Below are 21,588 nucleotides of genomic sequence, written 5' to 3'. Positions count from 1 at the left end.
TGTTGTTACCAGTTCAAAGGGTGGGTCTACAAGAATAGGGTTAAAATACAATACAATTATGTACATAATACGTATTTAAATATTTTTTAATTTCATTTTATTTTGTTCATCAATGCAAATGCCTTTAGAAGGTACAGTTATTCTCGTAATTTGTCCAATACAAACTTGCGTATAATAATATATTATTATTCATTAATTTACACTTAACTAATAACAAAACAAGCGTCCAATTATAAAATTCATATTGAGCGTTTATGTTATGGTTTTTTTTAAATTGCCATTTGACAATTCATTATAATATAAAAGCTAGGGCCACTAAAAGTCTATGTACAGTAAACGACTCCAATCTATGAATGATGTTCTCTGGGTGGCTGGCCATTTTCTACAATCCATACAGATCCACTTTTGGCTTTGGAAAGAATTTCTGACAGCGATTTTCCAACATGAGCAGGGCTGAAATTGAATAAAATGACAGGTGAAATAACTCTCTACATATAGACATGTTATGCTACATATACATACGCGAGCCGAACTGCCGAACTGAACCTCAACTTATTGGAAACAAACTGCAAAACGCCGCTTGCAGTTGCTTCGTTCCTTTCCTGTAATTCGTGGCTCGGTTCGCGTTTCGGTTTCTAACTGTAAACGTACCATTAAGTGTTTCTCCCTGGACTTAGGACTTTCAGGAGAGGGAGATTAGAACAACATAAACCATTTTTTACAAGGGTACAAATCAAAATTCTGAGTTATCGGTTTGAAACTCACGTCTTTGAATTTATGGGATTCTTTAGACTTGACACTCCAGGAGTCTCAACTGCTAGGGGCCAGTGGGTCTATGGCATCCTCCTTTCAAAGAAATGTTGTGAGGTTGAAGAAAGTGGCGGAAAGAGTAGTATTTGGTCAATAAACATAACTAGTCATTTGTAATAATGCATATTGATATAACGTAATATCGTGTCAACATGCATTATGGTTGCTAGTCAGGCAAAGGTCACCGACTGATGGTTTTTAATTATTTTCTATTATGCGTAGATAAAACTTTGAAATTTTCCTTTGCATAAACTTTTAAACTATTTTAATGTTTATTTATGTATTTTTTACAATAAATATTCAAATTATTACATGTTACACTGTGATAAATAAAAATAGTTTTTACTTATAAAATTCATGCTCAAAAATTAAAATGTTACATTTTTGCGCTCAAATTTGTCGTATCCCAAAAAAAATTGTTGTGGCTTGATGACTTTTGCCTGTTATGTTTTATCGGTTATGTGATATTCATTAATAGGTAACTTATTAGAATAAATTAATTACGTTTGCAACTTGCAGTTGGCGTTATCTCTCTGCCATGCTGTTTCAAATTCCGAAGACATGAGTTGTTTCCTTATATCCTTCACCAGGCTTGTGTCTGTCACAGAGGGGCACAGGGCGATGGTGCGCACACCAGTCAGCCCTACATGGTACGAATCCTTAAACAAAATATTTTATTAGATACATATCTTCATGAAAAACTTATTGGTTATTGTTGCAAAACTTATTGCCGCATATAAACAGGACACAATTTCCGCCAGCCGAGCTTAAAATTATGGGAAAGGAACGAAGGTGAGAAATGCCGCTTGCGGTTGCTTTGTTCCTTTCGTGGGTCGGCTAGTGGGACTTTTGTCCTAATTTACCAGTGTAATGGCCATTTCAGTGCTTCGTAGCTCGTGATGGAATGAAATTGCAAGTTAAAAATAGTTGTTTTTGCCTATAAATTGGGACTAAAATCAAAAAAGGAACGCTACAAATTTCATAATGCTAGATTTAAACCAACAGAGCAGATAAAAAACATGCGTTTTTTGTTCATACATTATTATGAATAAAATTCGTAATTCAGTTTATGTATCTACTTAGATATCTCAGAAATTGCATGTGCAGTCAGCGGTTTTAACTTGGAAGTCACTACAAGAAATCTATAGCAATAATAATTTTCTACAACACAGTTTCGTGTTATTCTAAAAAAGTGACGCATTCGCTTAGTTAGTTATGAAATTTTTCACAAATATTTGCTTTATTCACATACGTCCGATTCTTGACGTGACCTGACTAGAATATTTGATTCACTCGATTGTGCAATGTTTTCCCCCTTCTCGTATACACACTCTTCTATAATTTAGTTGGATAATATTTTTTTGTACGTTTATGTGTTCTTTTGCGATCAAATTGTGTGTTTTTATGCCTTTCTCTAAAACCTGAGCTTTGTAGGTAGAAAAAAACAATTTTACAGATTAATATATCTTATGTACGAGCGCAAATCAATAATTCATCTCAATATTCAAAAGAACAACAATATTGAAAATAACACCATCTATCGGTGTGAAGTTTCTAAATATGTTTTGAGAAAACACCCTTAAGGATATTATTGAGTTTAAAATTAGACTTGCAGAAATCAATACATGGTTTGTGTGAAAGCACTAAGCAACAATACACGTGAGTAGGTAGTTGAGTTGTAAAACCTGCTCTGGATGTTTCGGAAATCGGGAGATATTAAAACTGTTTGGAATACCTTCAAAATAAAATGAATTTACATTTTATGCCAAATATCCGAGTAAAAATAATATTCTTTTAGTATTTACCGACAAACATAATATTTACTATCAATGTATTTCAAACACTTTATCAACTCGATTATTACCCCGTAAGATCTGGTGAGTCCAACAATGGCGTATTGTGTGGCTGTGTAGATAGGGGTGGCCACTTGGGGGCGCGCATAGGCTGTGCCTGCCACGTTGACAACGGTACCTCCGCGGCCCCCTCTGTCCCGCCCCATGAAGCGGTAGGCTAGTAGGGTGCCCCGGATTACCCCATTCTGCAAAATAATAACAATTGATTTTTAATCAATATTGATAAATTGAAAGATACTCTCAGCATCGCATGCGACACCCCACAAGAGGGTCCCTGACTGTACAGTGTAAAGGCAGGGGAGGTATGTCGCCACCCGGTTGGGCAGCGTTGTGAGGCGGGTTAAGATGGGGGCTGCAGGGAGGGATTTATTAATGCGGGTCTTAGGGAACCAATGGGGAGTGGACTCTTCCGTCATGGGGCCTTCAGGGAACCAATGAGGAGTGGACTCTTTCCTTGCGGGGCCTACGGGGAACCAAGGAGAGACAAAGTCCCCTTCCACTGTGGGGCCTTTAGGGAACCAAGGAGGAGTGGACAGGAGAGATGAGACCTGGGAAGACACATTGTGGAACCAGAAGACATAGCCACATACCGAATGACAACCCTGGTGAACTTTGTAAAAGGAACCGTGTGACTGGTAAAGGATTGAGGTAAAATGGGAGATAGCACAATGGGCCTATGGCCTAAGTGCTCACGGGAACTACGTAAACTGTCTTCGCGTTATTTAAAAAAAAAAAAATTGTTTTGAACAGGCCCGGATCATATGAAAGAGGAAAAACAGATGCCGGTAACCAAAAAATAGGAGCTGTCTTACATGAAAAGTGGCCCGTTATCCAACATCAACTGTGAATAGGTGTACGTTGATTTTCACACACTTGTACTGGTGCACCAGGGATTAATGCTGCTAGCTCCTTAGAGCAAGCTCTATTAAAATACTTGTAGAACAGACCTAGCATGCCCACTTTGCATCTGTGCATTAGAGATGGCAATAGGTCTGTTAACAATTGATTGTCAATCAACGGGACTGCCCTCCTTTGTACAGAATCAAGTATTGTGGGGCTCCAGCCCAGAGGTGGCTCCCTAATTCAATTGTTTAGATTTGTATGGGGGTAGCAGCAGGTTACTATTGAAGAATCTGATAGCGCTGTTTCTTGGGAGCCAGATTTACTAGGGCTTCTCTATAGAGCCTCGATACTTGAGCTGGTCTGATATACTTACTCCAAGCATTTCAACATAGTCTTTATAGGGGAGGGTGCTTCCATCAAATTGCACCAGACAGTCAATGATCTCCGTCTTTGCCGAAATCAGACACGCTTGGTTAAAAACCACCAACCCAAACGAGAATCAAAATGTTGCCTTAACTATGTTTTTGTGACCGGTTACGAGTCAGCCCATCACTCTCGTGCTCATCTCCTCCCCCTCCATTACCTTCAGCCTCACAATATATCCCAATTGGAGATGCCATAGTCCTACTAACTCCATACGGTTGGGAGCAGTTGGGACTCTTGTGCCATATTGACATAAAGTGTTTAATCGTATCAGGACAATGGAATCAACAAGTGCGGAAGATATAAGGTAATCTTTTCTGTAAAGTGATTTTTTAAATCATAAATACTAATATTTATTTCATTGTTTTTGGATGATTATATTTGTTATTCATGAGTCACCTCTGGGCTGGGGTCCCAAAATAACTGATGAAGCTACTTGATTCGGAAGGAGGGCGGTCTGTTTGACTGACAATCCGTTGTTAAAAGACCAATTATAGCTATCTGTAATGCACATACGCAGTGTAGGCATGCTCTACAGGTATTTCATTGGAGCCTACTCGAAGGAGCTAGCAGCATTGATACCCTGTACATATGTGTACGTACGCAAAAGTCAACAGACAAATTGAACACCCGTTAACACTTGATGTTGGCTTCATGAGAATGGTTTGTTTCTTCAACTCATTTTTGTGTAAGTCGGGTCGCAGGTGGAACAAGCTACCGACTTCTGTTTTTCTTCCTTCATATCTATCTCTTCAAGACCCGCATTAATAAATCGCTTTCTAGAGCCCCACATAGTGCTGCCTATGTATTTGCGTGCTGTAGCGATATAGTTCTCCTGTCTTTACACTGTACAGACAGGGACGCTCTTGTGAAGGGTGTAACATTAAAAAAGTTTAAATATTTGGCTAATTTATATAGCACCGCTTACGCGAAAAGGGCTTAAGGGCGCTATAATATAAACTTCTAAAAAGGAAGGAAATACAAAACTTAACCTTACCAGTCTACCTCTGCAGTCGGGGAGTTGCTTGTACAGATTTTGTGAATGCAATAATACTATGGATTCAAAAATTAAATCTTGACAAATTTATCTTTGCAGGCAGTTATATTCTGTAAAATATATACAATTTTAAATTGCCAACTAGACGGGTAAGATAAAAAATAATATTTACCAAGTTAACATCGACTTCTAGTTCCCAGAATCTGTCATTCATTACTCCTGCATTGTTTATGACTATATCTAGTCCTCCGAAAACTTTCATAGTCATCACAAATGATTCTGGAAAATTAAACAGTGCATCTTCGTCATTTCATTAAGGGCTAGTTGTTTCACAGATCTTGGAACAATTCATCGAGTTCTGTCATTATTAAGTTTTTTATCGAATTAAAATTTTCGTCCAGTCATAAAATTTAATAATGAAGCTAACTAAAGCAACCCTAAAATATATTTTTTTATAGAATTTAAAATCTATCCTACTTTTCAACCCTAATTCCTCGAACTGTACTAAAATACATAGTTGTGTAATTTTTCAAAATGGCAAAAAATATTGTCAAGTACCTACACACTTATCATGGGGACAAGAACATGATTCAATAAATTTTATTTTAAATATTTACTTTTTTTTAATACAAAAAGCTAAAAATATTAAGCATATTATTTGCACTTATTTCCAGAGTGGAAGATACTCTCAATAACGCGTTGTTTGAAATGACTTTATTTAAGTTCGGTAACTAACTTTTAAGAATAAGCAGGAACTTCTCTCTTCTTCTTCCGGTTCAAAAACCTAAAGTTCCGCTGATTTCGTCCATTGGGAATAGTGGGACAACGCAAAAATACGAAGAAAATGCGTAGCACTTTTACGCCACGTAAACAAACTTCCATCCTATTTTTATATAAGTTGGGTCTTTTAAAATGCTAAGGCCATGGGCGCAAAAATACGTACTTATTATTTTACGAGAACGTATTTACATCTAACTGAAATAGGCTATGAAAAATAAATTAATTAATGAAAATTTCTGGTTTACCTTCAAATTGTGGATAATCAGTGACATCACATTGACAGAAAAGAACACTTTTCTTCCCGTACTTTGCAGCTAACTCATCTGCAACCTGCTCTCCTACCTCTGAATCAATATCGCAAATGGACACCTAAAAATTATACTGAATATTAAAAAAAAAACTACCTGCCATTTATTTCAGCGTTATAAAATCATTGAGCAGAAGAAATTGGAGTTTCCTAATTAAAAATACAATAGCACCTACTCTGAGTTCATGGAGATAAATTTGGGTTAAAGGTGTGAAAATATTATAAAGGAGAACAATTGTTTTCACAAAAGTCTGCCTCTGTATGTTAACTTCACATGCGTAACAAATTGATGATTTGCTTAAAATTATTATTTTTACTAATTATTATTGTAAACAATCATAATTACTATATTCAATATAAATATCTAATTAGACAATAGTTTCGCACCGCGTTGGAGTAAAAGTGCATATTTTTAAGAAGAGTTTAATTGAATAAAATGATTCATTTATGCAAATAGAAAGAGTGTTGACGCACCTTGACACCATGCTTCAGTAATTCTTCACAGCAACTGAGGCCGATACCCGCCGCTCCTCCCGTCACGAGAGCCACTTTCCCTTTCATGTCCATTTTCCGGAACGCTCGCAGCTCAGTCTGTCAGATTAATTCCGAAACACAACGGAGGAGAGTGTTGATTCAATGGATGAATGTAGCATTCAAGAGACGAGGTGTGCCGACGTGAAGTTAGGGGTTCTCGCCTAGAGACTTCTCGCCTACAGGCTGAGGGTAGCGCGGAGGTGCGGGTGTGTTTTGGTGCCGGCAGACTCACACCCGACGGCCGCGCCCTGCGCACAAGGGGGTGGATTGGGTTTCACAGACCCCGATTGCCTCGCTTTTCCCCACTTCCCCCCTTTTCCCGAACTTCGCTTAACCGGTGTGAAATTACTTGTTTATGTTGTGTTGTACCTACTGACTTCAGTTATTTTTGTCGATGACGCACTTTTTGTTTGAATTTTATTTATCATCTATAAAGGTTCAGACACATTACGCTATACGCATATGCTGAAATAGGCCAAGCCGCGAGAATATAGCGTGGTATGTCACAGGCTTAAATCAGAATACTTACTCTATGCGTGGGTCCCACTTAAATTTCTCGAATGGAAGCTGACGTCATGAAATTTGTACGGAAAACGAAATTATTTTTAGCTAGAAAAGTTATACCCTTCATAAACCAAGACGCCATAATATTGTTCTTTTCACAGTTCATTACGAAAATAGTTTTGAAACTTGGGCAAAGCAAATTTGCATTGAGAATTAATATAGGTACAGGGTGTATCGGCAAGTACACGACAAACTTTAACCAGCTATTCCTCAGCACATTTGGAGTAAAAAATGTTATGGTCACTTTGCTGTCCGGTAACATTTTTTTTCCATTAAAAACAAAAAATAAATAAAAAATCCACACTCCGTCACTGTCATTTGCATTGTTTCTCGTGTCCAACAGCTGTTATTAGCAAGTGTGTCAAAAAGTGTCCTCGCTCTTTCGTACACACTAAATAATAATAGTTAAAAATGAGACGAATGGTGCCGTGCCATTTTGTTGTGATTGTAAAAGCGCGCCAACGTAGGTACGTACGTGTACATTATTCGAAGAAACTCGAACGAAATATTGCCAGACGGGTTTTCAAACTTTGACAAAGGATAAAACAATGGTGACATGTGGTGAAAATATGAATAATAATTTTTTTATTAAAAAAAAATGTTACCGGACAGCAAAGTGCCCATAACATTTTTTACTCCAAGTTTGTGCTAAGGAATAGCTGGTTAAAGTTTGTCGGGTACGTGCCGATACACCCTGTATATATTTTTTTTATTTATTCATACTCCAAACTAGGCAAATGCCCGTATTATGGTGGTAACATAAATAAGAAAATATAAAAACAATAATACAATGTTGTTTATATATCGTTATACAAATGGTAAAACAAAAACCAAAATAATAAATATATATACGATAATAGGGATAAAGTTTGAATGAATTCACTTACCTAATGGTATTTCTTCAGTCAGACAATAATTTCTTTCAGGAAGCTTTCCGATTTCGTTCTGCCACTTTCTATGAGCCATACGGTAATTTGCTTTTGAAGAGGGCCTGTTTTAACCTCACTGCATTGCTGCTTGAACCAATCAAACACCTTAGGAGCCAGGAATACATGGAAACGTATTGATATAAGTGATAACCTCTGTCCCTCAATAGAAGTGCAGGATACTATTAAGCTTATTCGTTTCAAGCTCACTTGCGGGTGTAAGAAAAATGCATAGTAAATTAAATCACTCGCAACTGCTCACGATATATAAAAGCATTATTTAGTTTAGATAGATGACTAATTTTACTTCATAAGCCGTTTTATGCAGTCCGTAGACCCAGACCAAAAAATGGAAGGCAATCTATTTAAGTGTGCATAATATCTATACTTATTATTTAGCAGTGCTACCCAGGGCCGGCTCTGAACCAAACGGCGCCTGGCGCTAGTAAAAACCTCGAGGGCGCTGTGTTAGGTATACCAGCGTCTTGGCTCCTTGGCAAGTCGGCGCCCGCAGTGGACTGCTCCAATTGCGCCAGCACAGGACCGGCCCTGAGTGCACTAAAACTTTTTGTCTGCTGGAAATCAGTGCCTTCTATCATAATATAACCACACTTCCAAGCGTCCGAGCATAATATGTCTTTCCTGGGTTCTGGGTTCCCACCTCATATTTTCCATGATCTAATTCTCCAAATCTGTAAAATAGAACACTGAGAACATGCTTTCTACGCGATAGAATGCCCGATAGAAATCGACTTCAGTTTTCATTCTATGGAATAGATGAGGTGAGAATCCGGCCTGTAGGTACAAGCAAATCATTTTGAAGAGCGTACGTTTGAATGAATTTGTGCACACCGATACCTAATTTAAATGGTTGAAGTTTGGAATGCCCGCCCGCAGTCCCCTCTTACCGCGCAGTAGTCCTACACTACACAAGAAAGAATCCTAAAAATAATTCTGTCGTACTTAAGGTGTTTGTACCGGACGTACCTCCACTGACTTGAATTAATTTGCATAAATCTGAATTTACGCAGAGGCAGTTCATTTACAAACTCACCTCTGCGCATATTCGAATTTATGCAACAAATTTCTCTATACAAAATCTGTACCTAATCTTATCTGTGTAAAACTTGTAGAACTATAAATCTTATCTGCTGATTAATAAATAAAACCACGGGGTCAAGCAGTCATCATTATAGACAAAAAACAAAGGCTTGACCCCCCGACACCGTCTTATAAATTAAATACCTATCATCTGTACAAAACATGGAAGATTTGCATGAAGATTTGAAATTGTGCAAACGCGGTTTCCTTTACAAAACTCGCCGTTTGCACAAAATTGAATATTGTGCAAATCTTCCCCTTTAAATAAATGTTTTCTCTCTAATATGTAAATTTGCACAAGGTTTGAAATTGTGCAAACGCAGTTTCCTTTACAAAACTCGCCGTTTGCACAAAATTGAATATTGTGCAAAACTCAATTCCCCTTTTAATATGTATGATGTCAATTCCCCTTTTTTAATATGTAATTTGTGCAAACTCACAAAAATGTATTTAAATAAAAATGACCGGGCAAAGTGGTTTGAAGAACAGTCAGGGGCCAAGTCAAATTCGTCCCCTTCCAAGTTACGCAACAACGGCGCTCATTCCTGTGACAAATTCCGGGAACCCAAAAATAATTCTCGGAATTTGTCGCTAACAAAGGGAGAGCTAGGCCCGTTGGTCCTTTAAAAGGCGGACAACTTGTGCAATTCGGCAGAGAGCCAGCAACGATCGGACCATCAACACCTCTCCTGGACTGCCCTGACTGCCTTCAAGCCTCTTCTGCCCTGGACCTTCACTTCAACCTGGCCTTCTTCTTTCTTCCGGCTCCCTGGTGTTCATCAAGAAGAAACTTTCACAATAGTCGAAGCGTCCCTAGTCAGGGCGCAGGTTCCCCCCTACCTTCCTCCCCCCTGCCTTATACCTTTCTCCCACATTTTCCCCATTTCTCCCTTTTCCCTAAATTTTTCCCCATTTCCCCCCACATTTTCCCCATTTTTCCCTTTCGTAATTTTTCCCCATTTTTTACCACATTTTCCCCCATTTTTGCATTTTCCCCATATTTTTCCCCATTTTTTCCATTTTTTCAACATTCTCCCTACCTTTTCCCGACCTTCCCTTCCAAGGCGTCGAAGCGGCCAGCCGGCCACTCCCGCTATATCGTCTGTGCGGCCGGCGACTACAGTGCCGTCCCGTACATGGTCCTTCGAGCCGCGATCGCCTCTTCACGCCTTCACTACTTCGCGCCTTCCAGTGACGTCCCGAGATGCCGTCCCTGCGGAGCGGCCGCGAGGCCTCCACCCCAGATTCACAACCCGACGTGGAGCTGGTGACAGGCCCTCACCCCGCCGGCCCTGCCGGCCCTCACCCCGCCGGCCCTGCCGGCCCTCACCCTGCCCCCCCTGCCGGCCCTGACCCTGCCGGACCTGCCGCCCCACGCGCTGCCAGCCCTGCCGACACTCACTTTGCCGGCCCTGACAGCGCACCATCCTCCGATGCAGAGGAGGATTCAACCACAACAGAAGACACGGTCAGGCAGCTCCGGAAGGCGAACCGGACAATGAGCAGGCAGCTCGCTCAGCTGCTCGCAGCCCTCTCCACCGCGACGCAGTACCTGCCAGGGGCGGACCCCCCTGGCACCCACCTGGCCGCCTACCCTGGTGCAGCCCCTGGTGCGCACCCTGCCGCCTACCCTGGTGCGGCCCCTGGTGCGCACCCTGCCGCCTACCCTGGTGCGGCCCCTGGTGCGCACCCAGCCGCGTACCCTGGTGCGGCCCCTGGTGCGCATCCTGCCGCCTACCCTGGTGCGGCCCCTGGTGCGCACCCTGCCGCCTACCCTGGTGCGGCCCCTGGTGCGCACCCAGCCGCGTACCCTGGTGCGGCCCCTGGTGCGCACCCTGCCGCCTACCCTGGTGCGGCCCCTGGTGCGCACCCTGCCGCCTACCCTGGTGCGGCCCCTGGTGCGCACCCTTCCGCCTACCCTGGTGCGGCCCCTGGTGCGCACCCGGCCGCCTACCCTGGTGCGGCCCCTGGTGCGCATCCTGCCGCCTACCCTGGTGCGGCCCCTGGTGCGCACCCTGCCGCCTACCCTGGTGCGGCCCCTGGTGCGCACCCTGCCGCCTACCCTGGTGCGGCCCCTGGTGCGCACCCTGCCGCCTACCCTGGTGAGGCCCCTGGTGCGCACCCTGCCGCCTACCCTGGTGCGGCCCCTGGTGCGCATCCTGCCGCCTACCCTGGTGCGGCCCCTGGTGCGCACCCTGCCGCCTACCCTGGTGCGGCCCCTGGTGCGCACCCTGCCGCCTACCCTGGTGCGGCCCCTGGTGCGCACCCTGCCGCCTACCCTGGCGCGGCCCCTGGTGCGCACCCTGCCGCCTACCCTGGCGGGCCCGCTGCTGCGCATCCTGGCGCCTGCCCTGGCGAGCACCCTGGCGGGCCCCCTGCTGCGCCCCCTGCTGCGCCCGCTGCTGCGCATCCTGGCGCCTGCCCTGGCGAGCACCCTGGCGCGCCCCCCGGTGCGCATCCCGCCGCCTACCCTGCTGAGCACCCTGGCGGGCCCCCTGCTGCGCCCGCTGTTGCGCATCCTGGCGCCTACCCTGGGGGCGGGTCCCCTGCTGCGCCCGCTGCAGCGCATCCTGGTGCCTACCCTGGCGAGCACCCTGGCGCACCTCCTGCCGGTTACCCGGGTGCCTCATCTCAGAGCTTCTCGCCGCTGTTCCCCCCGCAGCCGACCGCCGATGAGACTGCCCATCACACCAGCGAGTGGGTCCGACAAGGCGCCGACCCGTTCCTGGCACAGCTGGGCACCCTGCTGGCTGACGCCATCCGCTCCACGCGCGCCCAGGACAGCCCTCGTCCCTCAGTAGAGGAGGACCTCCGGATGACCGCCCTCATTGCCCGACAGTCCACCGCCAAAGACCTCCCCATATTCTCAGGCGACCCCCTCGAATGGCCGGCCTGGATTGCGCAATACGAGCAGTCCACCTCGACCTGCAAGCTCACGCTGAGCGAGAACCTTATAAGGTTGCAGCGTGCGCTTAAGGGGAAGGCGAGGGAAAACGTGTACTCGCTCCTACTGAACCCGGACCGAGTGCCCGAAATTATTTCGACCCTGGAGGAGCGGTACGGCGGATCGGGCTCAATAGCCAACCTTATGCTGGATAAGGTGAGGAAGCTGCCCTTTCTGTCTGCCGAAGCCACCTTGGAGGAGATTGCGGACTTCTCCGGGACAATTCAGAACCTGGTGGCTTCCCTGCGGGACTTGAGGACGGGAGGCTACCTCACCAACCCCGCCCTGCTGGCCGACATCACTGCCAAGATGCCATGCACATTAAGGATGGCCTGGCTGCTGGAGCTGCGGATGCTGGGGCAAACAACCCAGTCCACCATCCTCCAGTTGGCAGCATTTTTGAGGGGCGTCGCCGGCGTGATCCCGGTCAGCGGGATGGTGGATCCCTTGAGATCCGGCAAAGGGCGCCGGGAGCACGTGCTGGCCAACGCTGTGGCCACACCGCCAGAGGGGAAGGCCAACCGCCCACCACCACCCGTAGTGAGAACAATAAACAAAAACAAAGTGAAAAGTGCGTGCGCTCAGTGCGGTGAGCCACACAGAACTCGGGAGTGCCGCGAGTTTATTGCCAAACCGCTCTCCCTCCGGTGGGAGACAGTCCGCACTAACAATCTGTGCCGCAAGTGCCTGGAGGCGCACCACTCCAGGGACTGCAAGGAGACAGTGTGGTGTGGTGTGGGTGAGTGCCGCTACCCGCATCATCGGCTGCTCCACCGGGAGACGGTCGCGGAGGTGAACCTGTGACGCCAGACAGTGGACAGCCGCGTGCTGCTAAAAATAGTGCCGGTTGTGTTGCGGGGCCCCACGGACGGGGAATTGTCAACGTTCGCTCTTCTGGATGAGGGATCCACCGTCACCCTCATCGACGCTGACACCGCAACGCAGATCGGCGCACGCGGCCCAGTCCACAGTCTGCGGCTGCACGGAGCGAAGGGGATGTGTACCTCCGACGCCCGCTCCCAACGCGTGAAGCTGACGATCCGGGGCGCTGGATTGGAGCCCACCTTCAACATCACCGCCCACACAGTAGCTGACCTGAGCCTGCCGGAGCAGCGCGTTCCTGGAAGACGCGTCACCCCAAAACTCTTGATCGGGCAGGATAATGCCCACCTTATCGTGTCAAGAGAGGTCCGTGAGAATAGCACTACTCGAATAGTGTCACGGACCGCTTTGGGGTGGATCGCCCACGGAGGCTCGAGCCTCAGCAATGACGGGCCAGCTACCACACTGGCCCTCCAGTCGGAGACCGCTGCAGATGCCCGCCTGAGGGAGTTGGTAACATCCAACTTTGCCGTCGACTCCCTCGGCGTCACGTCTGCGGCGAGAGTCAATGCCATGGACACAAAGGCCATGGCATTAATGGCAGAAACCACCCGCCCCCTACCTTCTGGGCGGTGGGAAACTGGCCTCCTGTGGAGACACCCTGACGCCACACTACCCGACAACCGGCAGTGTGCGCTGAAGCGGCTCCAGTCCCTCGAGAAAAAGCTCGCAGCGGACGCAACCCTGGCAGCGGCGTACAATGACAAAATGACGCAGCTTGTCACCAAAGGCTACGCCAGACGCCTCTCCCCCAATGAGGCGTCGCTCCCTGCCCCACGGAAGTGGTATCTTCCCCACTTCGCCGTCACCAACCCGAACAAGCCAGGGAAGATAAGGGTTGTGTTCGACGCCGCCAGCCGATGCCGAGGGACGTCACTTAACGACCAACTACTCACTGGCCCTGACCTGCTGTCCTCTCTCCTGGGGAACATCCTCCGATTCCGGGAAGGCGGTATAGCCATTGCCGCCGACATCCAGGAGATGTTCCTGAGGATCCAAATCAGGAAAGAGGACCAGTCTTCGCAACTTTACCTGTGGAGGTCGCCGGACCGGCAACAGCCGGACACCTACCAGCTGGCGTCCATGATGTTTGGGGCTACCTGCTCGCCCAGCAGTGCCCAGTACGTGCGGGACAGGGTGGCCGGTCAGTACGAGCACCAGTACCCGGCCGCCGCAGCAGCCATTCGTTCACGGTTTTACATGGACGATTACCTGGACGCAGTGGACAACCCTGACGAAGCTGCTGCCCTAGTCCGAGACGTAAGAGCCCTCCTTGCAAAGGGAGGGTTCCACCTTACGAACTGGGCCTCAAACAGCCTGGACGCCATCGCCGATGTGCCCCCTGAAGACCGCGCCACCTCCACGGTAGCTATCAGCAGCGGGAGCAGCGAGACCGAGAGGGTCCTGGGACTGGTGTGGGACCCATCTACCGACCGCTTCATCTACACTTTCCTGGAAGCGGCCAGTCTAGAGGAAGCCACACGGCCTACAAAGCGGCAGCTCCTCTCCATCGTCATGAAGATCTTCGACCCGGTGGGCTTCGTCTCCTGCCTCACCATACGGTCGAAGATCCTACTGCAAGCCGTGTGGCGTTCGAGCGTTGGATGGGACGACCACATCACCTCGGAGCACGCTGAACGCTGGAGGGACTGGATGAGCCTGCTCCAGGAAAGCAGCGTCTCCATCCCACGACGGTCGCTCCGACAGAGGTCAAGCAGCGTGACCCTGCACCTCTTCTGCGACGCCTCGGAGCAAGCTTGCTGTGCCGTCGCCTACTTCGTGGAGGAAGTGCAGGGCACCCTTAAAGCCACCTTCATCGCCAGCAAATGTAAGGTGGCACCTCTCAAGCCGCTATCCATACCCCGCCTTGAGCTGCAGTCCGCACTCATGGCGGCTAGATTGGCCAGAACCATCCGGTTGGAGAGCCAAGCGAAGATAGCGTCAACCATCTTCTGGACGGACTCGACCACAGTGCTGTGCTGGTTACGCACCGATCCACGCACATACTCTGCGTTCGTGTCCAACAGGTTGGGCGAGATAGATGAACTCACCTCCATAGCCAATTGGAGGTGGGTCCCCACCAAGCAGAACCCGGCCGACATCGGCACCCGGGACTTGGAGCTGCCCGACCTGTCTCTCCAAGGAAGATGGTTCAACGGCCCCGCCTTCCTCACCACACCGGAGAGCGACTGGCCAAAGGAGCGCACCCTCACGAAGCCAGACGACAAGACCCTCGAGACCCGGCCCCGACACTACGTCGGGCACATCGCCACAGCCGGAGAGGCCCTACCTCTGGTCGAGAGGTTCTCGTCATGGCACCGGCTGATCCGGGCTACAGCGTGGATGCTACGCTTCATCAGGCGCTGTCGGACGGGCCCAAACCGTCCCCCCGAAAACTCTTTACGAGCAGACGAGCTAACGGAGGCTGAGCGCAGATGGGTGAGAAGGTCCCAAGAAGACGCCTTCTCCACTGACCTGCACACCATTCGTCTCAGCCAGGCGCTACCTTCCGCCAGTCGTCTCGTCAGTTTGGCCCCCTCCCTCGGACCTGATGACGTTTTGCGGATGGGCTCACGGCTGAGGGAGTTCACCGGAAGCACGAGCGTGGCGAAGACTCCCGTGATCTTGGATGGCACCGATCCATACGCCCGACTGCTGATCCGCCACTACCACGAAAAGGCGGACCATCCAAGCACGGAGAAAACTGTGGCCGAGATCCGGTGCAGCTTCTTCATCCTGCGCCTCCGTACCATCAGCAGGAAGATCAGCCACGACTGCCCCACCTGCCGCTTACGACGGAGCAAGCCCTCTCCTCCACTGATGGGGGTTCTCCCGCCGACCCGCCTGGCGCACCACGTCCGCCCCTTTACACACTGCGGACTGGACTACTTCGGGCCGATGGAGGTCACCGTCGGCAGACATCGGGAGAAGCGCTATGGAGCCCTATTTACCTGCCTCTCCACCCGCGCCATCCATCTGGAGCTAGCGGTCTCGCTGTCTGCCGACTCGGCGATTATGGCCTTACAACGGATGACCGCCCGAAGAGGTCAGCCCAAGGTGTTGTACTCAGACAACGGGACGAACTTCCGTGGTGCGGACGCGGAAATTCGGGATGCCACGGCAGCCCTGCAGCAGGATGACAGGATGACGGACGCCATGGCTACCAAGGGCATCGAGTGGCGATTCATCACCCCCCTCAGTCCCCACATGGGGGGAGCCTGGGAAAGGTTGGTGCGCTCGGTGAAAAGAGCCCTGAGCGCCACCTTAAAAGAGAGGGCGCCAAGGGAGGAAACCCTGCGCACAGCATTGGCAGAGGCTGAGTTTGTGGTCAACAATCGGCCACTGACTCATGTCTCTGTCGACCCGCGGGACGAAGAGCCCCTCACCCCAAATCACTTTCTCATGGGGTCTGCCGGGAACCGCCCGCATCTGTCACTCTACGACAGCAAGGAGGAGGAGGTATGTCTCCGTCGCCAGTGGCGTATCAGCCAACAACTCGCCGATATGTTCTGGAGGCGGTGGCTCCGTGAGTACCTCCCCACCCTGGGCGCCCGACAGAAGTGGCACCACCCGACTGACCCCCTCAGAGCTGGTGACTTGGTGGTCATCTTGGACCCCGCGCTGCCACGCAACAGCTGGCCGCGCGGACGTATCGTCGAAGCCATCCCAGCTGCCGATGGCCAAGTGAGGACAGCCCGGGTCCAAACAGCCACAGGGACGTACACCCGCCCGGCTGTAAAACTCGCCCTCATCCTCCCCGCACCAGCACCAGCGCCCGCACCGGCACCAGCACCAGCGCCGCCCTCTACAGCACCCGGACCACGGATGCCGCATGGGAGCCACAACCCCCAGCGGCCCAGGGGAACCGGACGTCGAGGACGCCGCCGACCTACACGTCCGGACCGCTAGGCGCAGCCGTGACTGCACCGGGGGGAGAATTGTACCGGACGTACCTCCACTGACTTGAATTAATTTGCATAAATCTGAATTTACGCAGAGGCAGTTCAATTACAAACTCACCTCTGCGCATATTCGAATTTATGCAACAAATTTCTCTATACAAAATCTGTACCTAATCTTATCTGTGTAAAACTTGTAGAACTATAAATCTTATCTGCTGATTAATAAATAAAACCACGGGGTCAAGCAGTCATCATTATAGACAAAAAACAAAGGCTTGACCCCCCGACACCGTCTTATAAATTAAATACCTATCATCTGTACAAAACATGGAAGATTTGCATGAAGATTTGAAATTGTGCAAACGCGGTTTCCTTTACAAAACTCGCCGTTTGCACAAAATTGAATATTGTGCAAATCTTCCCCTTTAAATAAATGTTTTCTCTCTAATATGTAAATTTGCACAAGGTTTGAAATTGTGCAAACGCAGTTTCCTTTACAAAACTCGCCGTTTGCACAAAATTGAATATTGTGCAAAACTCAATTCCCCTTTTAATATGTATGATGTCAATTCCCCTTTTTTAATATGTAATTTGTGCAAACTCACAAAAATGTATTTAAATAAAAATGACCGGGCAAAGTGGTTTGAAGAACAGTCAGGGGCCAAGTCAAATTCGTCCCCTTCCAAGTTACGCAACAACGGCGCTCATTCCTGTGACAAATTCCGGGAACCCAAAAATAATTCTCGGAATTTGTCGCTAACAAAGGGAGAGCTAGGCCCGTTGGTCCTTTAAAAGGCGGACAACTTGTGCAATTCGGCAGAGAGCCAGCAACGATCGGACCATCAACACCTCTCCTGGACTGCCCTGACTGCCTTCAAGCCTCTTCTGCCCTGGACCTTCACTTCAACCTGGCCTTCTTCTTTCTTCCGGCTCCCTGGTGTTCATCAAGAAGAAACTTTCACAATAGTCGAAGCGTCCCTAGTCAGGGCGCAGGTTCCCCCCTACCTCCTCCCCCCTGCCTTATACCTTTCTCCCACATTTTCCCCATTTCTCCCTTTTCCCTAAATTTTTCCCCATTTTCCCCCACATTTTCCCCATTTTTCCCTTTCGTAATTTTTCCCCATTTTTTACCACATTTTTCCCCATTTTTGCATTTTCCCCATATTTTTCCCCATTTTTTCCATTTTTTCAACATTCTCCCTACCTTTTCCCGACCTTCCCTTCCAAGGCGTCGAAGCGGCCAGCCGGCCACTCCCGCTATATCGTCTGTGCGGCCGGCGACTACAGTGCCGTCCCGTACAGTGTTTATTTACTTATTAAAAGAAGGGGCTTTCCGTACTACGAATGTTTTTTTTTTGTAAAAGCGGAAATTCCATTTTTACCCCTTTTCCGTATATTCAATTAAACTTTATTTATAACGGTACTAAAACCCATTGCGAGCCTGTGCGATGTTTAGAGTGTGTTGCGCATGCGGGGTGCATTTTGGGCCAGCAGAGGGCAACCATAAATATACAACTCACTTACAACTTGAGGGCAACTACTTCTCAAATCCTGTGTCTTTTCCATTTCCCACCTCTTTTCCTAATAACAATAAAATGTTTCTTATTAACAACCCTCTCAGAAAAGTATTTGTTTTCGTTTGTGAGTGGTATGGTTTGTTCATATTATTTTCATGTATTACTTTATTCAAGCTTAGGTAGGTACCTACCTAACAAAATAAGCAGCTGTTTTGTTATTTTTATTGGAGGGAAAAACAGTGGGACTTGCCAGATTTGGAACTTAACCTTTGGAACGCCGAGGCCTCTCAACCCTAACTCTTTCATACACGAGACCCTATGGAGAGTATGGCAAATGTAATGCCGTTTCAGTAGGTAGTGGTCAAATTTGGGTATTTTATTTAGTCATTGGGTCAAATGGAGAGTTCCACATGCATATTTTATTGTCCTCTATGCTGAACTAGTTCCTCGGTAACCAAGAGATATACAGCACCCGGGAAAACTTGTAGTTCACTGTAGACTAATATTTATAGTAGTTGGTATTGGACTAAAAAATTGAGTGCTACTGCGTCGTGGTTTTGGTGTTTATTATTGTTATGTTTTGCATTGTTTCGGAGTAGGTACGCAGTATTTTTAAAATCAGAATTAGGTTGGGTACATTGAATAACTATAATTTTTTTTTGACAAAGTAGATAGTGTACTTTTAGGTAAATCAGAATATCTGCCCCGTACAGAGGACATCGTGTCTTGGAGATACAATGGGCAAGCTGCGCGTATTATTTTCTATTGACGATTTTGCTGAAAATCTACAATATTTTCGTCGTTGGAGATGTGTCCGACTTATTAGATATCGATGATGGAGATGATTGTGGACGAATATTGGAATACTGAAAACGGAGATGTCACCACGAATATCTGAGCGAAAAATTAACTTCTGTTGAACCCATGCGCTTTAACGGGCTTGATAAATAAACTTTATTTGATGACGTAATTATGGGCTGCAAGGCAAAAAAGTATGTTAAAAGCAGGAAGCACAACATACAATTTTGTAGAAAACGAAGTAACAATTCCATTTGGACATTTCATTTGAAATAATTCTAAACATTCTAACCTAAAAAATACTTTTTTTAATCATTGTAGTAATGTATGCGTTAATGTAAAAGAAAAGAATAAACCATTTTTGTATTTTTCTTTGAGGCCCTTGGAGCCACAATGCCCACTACAGAGGACAGTTGCTACCTGGGTAACCAGGTACAAGTAACCTACGTCAAATTAAAGGTCATGAAAAATCTGTAAAAAATCAAATAGTAAAACTTGTAAAAAAGGAAATTTTCAAACGATCCTTTCGTAATTCGTGTCTAAAACGTAAAATTGCGTGCAGCCCGCCGTGCATCGCCTGATTCTATTTTCATAATAACTTACTTTTTTTGCAAAATTATGTTTTTTGTAAATTTATCGTCTTACGAGATAATGTGTTTATATATTTATAAAAAATGTTAATATCTATCATAAGTAGTTTCCCCAGAAAATCATTCGGTGAAATGATTTTTATTTTCTCACTCATTTATGTACAAAATTTAAATAAACAAGCGGTTAATGTGTGAAACGGTGTTCTTAGATGGCAGTAAACAGAAGAGATTGAATCTTACGATAAACCACGTAGCACGTAGCTACTCTAGTAGGTACCGCGTAGCACTTCTTTTTGTGAATTTGTGATCTTAATTTGGTCCATTCCAAAGTGGAAATGTTAGATCTGTGGTTGTCTTTTTTGGTACTGTGTTATTCCACCCTCGTTTCATTTTCCTTTGGAATCGGTTCAAGTGAAAGCGTCTTCAATGGGAGGGAACGGGAACTACCGGGGGGATGTGGGTGTGGAGCATGCGCCATCCGAGTTATCGAATAAAACTTACATCTAGGAAAGTGTGCAGGCTTGCTTTATGTATTTGTCAGATTGCTTATTACAATATTATACTAGCCATACTTTACAAGTAAAATCGATGTTAAAAAAGATATGATTTAAATAAAACCAATTACCTAAGTAATAAATTATTAATAAATGTATTCGATATTACAACAGAATCTTGCCAATTAAATAACATGTATATTATTGCAATAGGTACAGTCGCTTACCTAGTTAAAAACGTTTAATTTTATTCTCGTAAAAGGGGTGGGATTTACATTTCGTTGACTACAAATTAATAATATAAAGTTTAGATTAATTCATGTCATTTTTTTAAATAAATCTTGCGTTTAAAAATAAAAAACTTTTTCATAAAAAAACATCGATATATCACAAGTTATTTTGTACAATGTCTATACATAAATCGGTTTCAAAATTATTGTCAAATGAAATATTACATTTATTTACATATTTATATATACATATTGACATTAGCAGAAAAACCGCCATTGTACTAAATACGAAAAAAAATATCACAGACATTTAGAAAAAATTATCACAGTAATATGTAAAGACAAAATGTTTTACTCCAAAATAATTAAAATCTAATTTCTTTGGGTAGCAATAAACTATTAACGTCCGAAAATAAATTGTCTGATTATTTCACATCTTACATAAAGCATTTTTATAAAAAAATATATTTTTCAAGTAACCGTCGACGATTTCAAACATTGCTACTTACCCAATTAAATTTTAATTTCAGTGCATTCAAATAAATCGTTTGTCAAACGATAAAATAATAACCAATGTTGTAAAAAAACTATTATTACAAAAAATAAGAGCATCACAAATTACATCAGTCTTTGGAAGAAGAAATTAAGAAAGTATTGCACATTATCATTGCAATTGGAAATAATATCTGCTAGAATGAGGTAAATAATTATAGTAATAATTGTTAAAAAAGGGAAATCAAAGATTGCGAAAAGTGTAATGTTTTGTTTTTACAATCCAAGGCAAGAGGTAACTAATCGGTGGTCATGGTACCATTTAAATGATCTTCTGGGATCAGAATTTTTCCAGGTAGAAGTTGGGTAAAAGTAAATTTTTATAATTTCTAAACTACCCTTTTTAAATGTTGTTTCAAATTTAGATGCCAATCAAGTTTTAGTAAAAGTTATTTCATTTCCAACATTAGTTTATAATTTTAAAATCGAACGATATTTATGAATTATATTGAAATTGACTGTTACACAACTGACCCGCCATCTTAAAATAAATTAAAACTAAATGAAAGTGTAAAGTTCTGTGAGGACTGCGGGTGTGGAG

The 21,588-nt window shown here is 45.7% G+C and overlaps 2 protein-coding genes across 2 annotated transcripts; one reads left to right on the top strand and one right to left on the bottom strand.

The window, feature by feature from the left end:
• Positions 1-64: 64 nt before the first annotated feature.
• On the bottom strand, positions 65-6,848 carry LOC149422275 (15-hydroxyprostaglandin dehydrogenase [NAD(+)]-like). Its single transcript, XM_089633195.1, has 6 exons — positions 6,488-6,848; positions 5,952-6,075; positions 5,099-5,205; positions 2,675-2,848; positions 1,315-1,469; positions 65-453 (listed from the first exon to the last, which is right to left on the bottom strand). Exons 1-6 carry the CDS (start codon positions 6,578-6,580, stop codon positions 348-350), a joined length of 759 nt encoding a protein of 252 aa, XP_089489321.1. The 5' UTR covers positions 6,581-6,848; the 3' UTR covers positions 65-347.
• Positions 6,849-10,342: 3,494 nt separating this feature from the next.
• Positions 10,343-16,873, top strand: LOC149422274 (uncharacterized). The gene is made up of 3 exons (XM_089633556.1): positions 10,343-10,738; positions 11,570-12,821; positions 12,924-16,873. Exons 1-3 carry the CDS (start codon positions 10,343-10,345, stop codon positions 16,871-16,873), a joined length of 5,598 nt encoding a protein of 1,865 aa, XP_089489682.1.
• The last annotated feature ends 4,715 nt before the right edge of the window (positions 16,874-21,588 follow it).

This window comes from Hesperophylax consimilis, chromosome 7, assembly GCF_061612785.1.
Source record: "Hesperophylax consimilis isolate HC1 chromosome 7, BYU_Hcon_1.0, whole genome shotgun sequence".
Classification (NCBI taxonomy): Eukaryota; Metazoa; Arthropoda; class Insecta; order Trichoptera; family Limnephilidae; genus Hesperophylax; species Hesperophylax consimilis.
This window is presented reverse-complemented; position numbering and strand designations above follow the sequence as displayed.